This window comes from Egretta garzetta, unplaced genomic scaffold (genome assembly GCF_000687185.1).
Source record: "Egretta garzetta isolate BGI_Z169 unplaced genomic scaffold, ASM68718v1 scaffold182, whole genome shotgun sequence".
Lineage (NCBI taxonomy): Eukaryota > Metazoa > Chordata > Aves > Pelecaniformes > Ardeidae > Egretta > Egretta garzetta.
In genome coordinates, this window is record NW_009258767.1 from 757,744 (window position 1) to 763,959 (window position 6,216).

General features: G+C 42.5%; 1 protein-coding gene across 1 annotated transcript in view; it reads right to left on the reverse strand.

The window, feature by feature from the left end:
• Nucleotides 1-5,330, reverse strand: part of PSMC1 (proteasome 26S subunit, ATPase 1) — an 8,949-nt gene extending 3,619 nt beyond the window's left edge. Inside the window, 8 exon segments of the mRNA XM_035889047.1 lie at nt 3-64; nt 1,425-1,614; nt 1,771-1,867; nt 2,786-2,914; nt 3,117-3,302; nt 3,825-3,949; nt 4,370-4,466; nt 5,277-5,330. Of these exon segments, the coding sequence (XP_035744940.1) occupies nt 3-64; nt 1,425-1,614; nt 1,771-1,867; nt 2,786-2,914; nt 3,117-3,302; nt 3,825-3,884 (724 nt within the window). The 5' untranslated portion in view covers nt 3,885-3,949; nt 4,370-4,466; nt 5,277-5,330.
• Between the last annotated feature and the right edge of the window lie 886 nt (nt 5,331-6,216).

Below are 6,216 nucleotides of genomic sequence, written 5' to 3' on the forward strand. Positions count from 1 at the left end.
CTGTTTCAGCAGCTCCAGCATTGTCCTCTGGATCTCTCTCTCTCCACCTGAATTTGAGTCATACCTTTAAGGGAACAATATAGTCAGAAAAGCACTATGCAAATTTAAGAACATACTTCACATAACTGCCACAAACATATAAACAAAATAGTGTAGTGGTGGTTTTTGTTTGGTTTTTTTTTAAACACACAGAACCGATTTTAATTTAATGTTAGAACCCATAGAAAACGAAAAGCAGGTTTTCAGAATCGCACTGTTAGATCCAGGTAAGTAAAGACACTGTAGGAGACATTCTTGTAGCCGGAGGAAGTAACAGCAATCACGTAAAGGAAATCTGTCCTTTTTCCATGTTTGTGGTGTATTTGGAAATCTCTTTTTGCCCCTAACAAAATTAACAAATAAACATAAAAATGAAAAAAAACCCTAATTCTTCAAAGCATTTGCATCCCCTTCATAGAGAATACAGCCTGTCACTCATTTTCCCATTTCAGAACTTTTCCTTACGCATGCAGTTACAACTGCACACCCTTCAGCCTCACTCACGTGGATCCCGGTTTAACTCTGCTCTTGCTGAAACACAGGTACTGGCAGCGGTATTTCTCTGCTTTGTAGCTTGGCCATTTCATTTTGCTAATACCAGGCTGGGTAATCTGCAAGCAGAACAGCTCACCCATATTTAGGAAGAGTCTGAAGCATTTACGAAGAACTCCGCGTGTTAGGTGCTTCACCATCAGCCCAATCCTTTCTATAGATGCTGAGATACACGGGGCAGAAGCTGCCTTACACTGGAGCTTCAGGCTAGTAGCTGTGTAGGAATACGTACGAGCACCTCTTTATTTATTTAAAACACACCCAACTACCTTGAAGACTCTGTCAGACAGTTCCAACCAGCCTACAGAATTATCCAAGTAATACAACTTGGATATGGGCTTAACAATACTTTAGCATGGGACAAGCGATGCTTCTCCATGACATCACACTCTGTAACTTGCTGCGTAATATTCTAAGAACATAAGTATTTAGCCACAATAAATGGATATATTCTCCAGTAAGTACACTGCTTTGCTGTTGACTCAGTCAAGCCAGTGACTGTGTATTTGCATTTGCACTTGGAAGATCCCACATGCACTTATACACAGCGTCTCTTTCTGTTCAAGACACTCCATCACAGAGACGCTACCAGGTAGCAAGAGAACAGAGGGGTTAAGTCTATTTAATATGAAAAGGTTATGATGTATTTTAGTTTCAGAGAAGTTATTTGAGGTTTTACTTGTTAAAAATGTGTACATCAAGAAGTGTATTATGAAAATGGCAGCAGAGCTAAGAAACTGAGTATCAATACGGTTGCAGAAGAAGTGTTTCTAGCAAACCTTTGATTGTCCCTGGCAACACCTGTGAGTGAAGCGGGAGCCAGAATACTGTACCTCTTTGTACCAATGGCATCGATTTCATCAATGAAGACGATCGACGGAGCGTGCTCTTCAGCCACACGGAACAGTTCGCGCACGAGCTTTGGGCCATCACCCAAGTATTTCTGTATAAGTTCTGAACCAACCACTCTCAGGAAGGTTGCTGACGTCTGGTTCGCCACTGCTTTGGCTAGTAAAGTCTTACCTATTTTTTAAAAAAAAAAAAAAAAAAAAAAAAAAAAAAAGGTGCTTTAACAAAACTCATATGACATTTGTGGCAGCCTTGGCAAGGCTTTAATACTAAGCAAGCGTAATTTCACTTGGGTTAGCTCAGGGCAGTTGTCACTGTACTGTAAGATACCTGTGCCAGGTGGGCCATACAGAATGACTCCTTTGGGTGGCTTTATACCCATCTCTTCATAATATTCAGGGTGGGTGAGAGGAAGCTCCACAGACTCCTGCAGCAGAAGAAAACCAAACCTGAGTTTTTATAAAGAGTGAGTGCTCTCCACAGAAGTTCTGCGGGGATCTTGAGAATGACGTTAATAAAAGTACTGAAAGCAAAAGGAACTTCACTAATTTCAAGACGGACCTTGAAAACTACATGTCTCTGCTGCCTCCAATTCGAAGGCAGACAGCTACTCTATCTGAACAGATCTTCATGTGGAAGAGCAGCAGGAAGTGTTCCCCATCCTCCAACCTAAATGCATCGTTCTGAGGTTAGAACCCGGCAGTTCCTGACTCCCAAACACTCATGGAGGACCCTTTATGAAAGGATGCCTTCCACCATGAGTTACCCAATACTACAGATCAGTATTTTAAGAGCATTTATGATTTTGGAAGCCTACCCAAAGCAAAAAGTTTGAGTTTTACCAGGGTTCAGACAGAGCTCTGCTAGTAGGGGAAAAAAACCAACCAAACAAAAAACAAACATAAACCCCAACCAAACAACAAAGAAATGCAAAACCAAAACAAGCCAAAAAAACCCCCACCCACCAAATCCTGATTGCACAGCATCAGACACTCAAACCAACCTCTGTACTTTTTACAGTTTAACTCTCATCTTGCACCAATGAATAACTGTACGTGTTGCAATATAGTAAGTTATTGCACAGATTGTATGAGCTCAGGGCTCTACAGATCCACAGCAACTGTGAAAGGTTTCTGTGTGTGCAGTTTGTGAACGGGTACGCTACCCACTTAAAGATTTAGGTCCACGAGTCCGCCCAGCAAAACCAACTGAAGAATCTTGCACTAGCACGATACACAAGAACAGGACACATACAGCAGCCAGTCCTGCTGTGACACTTTCAAGCCCCAGCACAACAGCTACGTTGCCAGCTTACGCAACAGCATAAACTACTATAACTGAGTACCTTGATTTCCTGAATCTGGTTGTCAAGGCCACCGATGTCGGCATACGTTTCTTGAGGAGCTTTCTCCACTTTCATCACAGTAACTAAAGGGTCTGTGTCATCCATCAGGACTCCTATCACAGCATGAACCTAATTCAAGCATTAAGAGTTGTCAAAGAAAGCAAGGAGCATTATTAACCCAAGCTCGAGCCTAAACCCAATGCCCATCTATTTAAGATGTGTGAAATAAACAGCAACAGCTCTGAAACCCTATGATCCTGCGATTCTCAGAAAAAAAGGCCAGTTAAAAACGGTACAAGAACTCGTGCTTCTTTTTAGAAAAACAACTCACCTTATGATTTAGCAAAACGGAGCAGCCTGGCTCTAGCAGGTCCTTGTCCACAAAAGACAGAATACTGACGTAGTGTTCCGATCCTACTGACGTGGACACAATAGCATGGTTGTCATCGATGATCTCCTCCAAGGTACCCACAGACATCGGTGTTCCCCTCAGATCATCCACCTTGGATCTTTCTTCCTGTTGTCAAGAAGAATCCCAGAAACAACTCAAGAACACAGGCAAAAACATTCTTGTACAACATCGGCTCAGCAGTTGACACTGAACATAACACGAGTCCTTGCTATTGTTGTTTTGCTGCCCCAAAAGGCATAAAAGCATAGGCCAGTAACAAACTCTACTGTTACTGAAGTCTTCTCCTATGGACACTACTATATGGATGTGCAGAGCTAGAATATTCTTTCTTCCTCTACTGATAGGTACCTGGGAGCTGCACTTTTGACAGACCACTAAGAAACAAGAGAAGTACTGTGGCCTCAGCTGTACCAACCCATGCTTGGACTGAAACCATTAAACTACAAGAAAAAAAATCCTGTTTTCTGGACAGTAATTGAGATTTAACGAACAACTGTAATATATATAATATGTTTGTATTGATTTACATGTTCATAGCACTTTATTTCCATTGCTTTTGTATGAAGTAATTTACATTTAGAGCACTTATTGTAATTCTAGCAGTAACAGTTCACTCAAACCCCTCACCTCTTGTTTTTCTTCCAAAGGTTTCATCTGTTCTTGATTTCTGATAAATTCTTCCTCCATTAAGAGGTAATCTTTGATTCTCTCCAATTTCAACAATTTCAGTCTGCACTGTGTGTGAGGAGTCACTGTAATCAAAGTAGAAACACAGTATTTTAGACCATGTTTGACACGGTACCAACTATTCACTAATTCAGTACCAGAAATTCTGCTTTATTTTCTGACAATAACTTCTGTATGAGTAGCAAGCACTACTTTACTTGTCCCAGTGGAATTCTAGGTAAAAAAAAATGTTTTTAAAGATAACTTCTTCCCTGCATTTCTCCTCATTTCAATTTTTCTCTCCCTTACCTGGGAATTCACAGGCTGCATCTTGCATAACAATAACCTTATTTTGCGTTTTTACCTCAATTAGAAATAAAATTACATCTGGGCTTCTGTGTAATCATTTGTACCCTACATACAGCCAGATCTAGGGGAGAGGACGGCTCTGCACTTCTCGAGGAGCGGACAGTCCGCGGGAGTGCCAGGGCAGGCAGAGAGCTTACCCAGGGGGAGTTTGCTGGCAGCATCTGGTCCCTTTGTTTTCTTCTTCTTTTTCCCCACTCTGGTTGGAACCGGAGGTTCATATTTTTTCTTCTTATCCTTATTCATAAAAAGAATTCCAGGGGGAAAAAAAAAATAATCAGGATATTAACAATGAAAAAGTACAGATGTTAGGCACAGAGAGAGAGAGAGCTCAACTTAAGCTGAATGGCGACGTTATGAAACTGTCTCCTTTATAACACCCAAAAAGAGTATTATTCTTATTTTTTAAGAAAGTTCAAAAATTTCTTCTCCCTTTCTTTAATTTAGATTTCCACCAATTTTCAGTGAATACAGAACATAGCAGGCCGAAGCCTGAAACTCACGCATGAAAGTATGAGGAAAATACTGAATCTGAACTTTCCTGTTGTGTTACCAATCAATAGGTAACAGGCATTCAGGCTGCCAGCTTAAACACAGCTTGCCGTGTACGTTATACTTCCACCTCCAAGGGAAACTGGAAAGGCCTCCAAGGGTCCCCGGCATGAAGTACAGACCTCAGGCAGACGACAGCACGATGTCATTTTCAACCCAAAAACAGTTACTTAAGTGACAGCCTGAAGGCAACTAGTCTTTCCTAACCCAGACAGATTTATAGTTTTATTATTTTTAAAATAAATCGGTATTGCCAAATAACATCAGCTTTGCTTTACAGTTAAGCCCCCTTTTCTATTTTTGAACAGCAACCTGTTTTCTCCAATGTGCACCCAGAAGAGAGAAGACATTTCATCAAAACCAGCAAGAGCGTAATTTCATGCAGACCCGAGTAAGGAACGAAAAAAAAATGTATAATAAAGCCTACTGCAGCCAGCCTCCATAGCCGCACACCTGCAGTTCATCCTATAAGTAAAAGCATTTGGTTTTAGTTACCTTGTCATCCTTCTTGCCACCACCAGGCCCATGTCCACCACTCTGACTTTGACCCTAAGTAAAAAGAAAAAAAAAAAAAAAAAAAAAAAAAAAAAGAAGACAACAGCCAAAGGTAAGTACACTACAACGAATCCCAAAACCTATGGGCAGCTCCACGTAAACAAAGGCCATGATTAGATTTCTCCTAGCCGAACAAAGTACTAATATCAGGGAGACCTGATTGCGGCCTTTCAGTACCTAAAGGGGGCCTATAGGAAAGACAGGGAAAATCTTTTTAGTAGGGCCAGCAGTGACAAGACAAGGGGTAATGGTTTTAAACTAAACAAGGGTAGGTTTAGACTAGATATAAGGAAGAAATTCTTTACAATGAGGGTGGTGAAACACTGGAACAGGTTGCCCAGAGAGGTAGTGGAGGCCCCATCCCTGGAAGCATTCAAGGCCAGGTTGGATGGGGCTCTGAGCAACCTGATCTAGTTAGCAGTGTCCCTGCTGACTGCAGGGGGGTTGGACTAGATGACCTCTAGGAGTCCCTTCCAACCCAAAACATTCTATGATTCTAATATATTCTAATTAATTGTCAAGTCAGAGAATAAAGAGCTGCGTGCACTCGTGAGGCAGGGAAGGGCACGTTCCTTGGTTGCATTTTTGACTCACACGGCATCGCGCTGTCCTGCCACATCGCAGTTTTAGCTCATTCCTTGCTGGTGTAAATTAACGAGCACCGCTCAGTAACGTGTGCCACGCAAAGTTCTCCTCCGCTCCCCCATCAGCCGATTCACCCGCCCTTCCTCCCGCCAGCAGAGCAAACCAGCACCGCTGTGGGCAGAGACCCGCTCGCGGGGGAAGCCCGGCCTCCCCGGGGCGATGCCCGCACCCCGGCTGGCGGGGCCCCGCAGGCCCACGCCACAAAACCGCTTTCCTCCTACAGCAGCGAGGAACG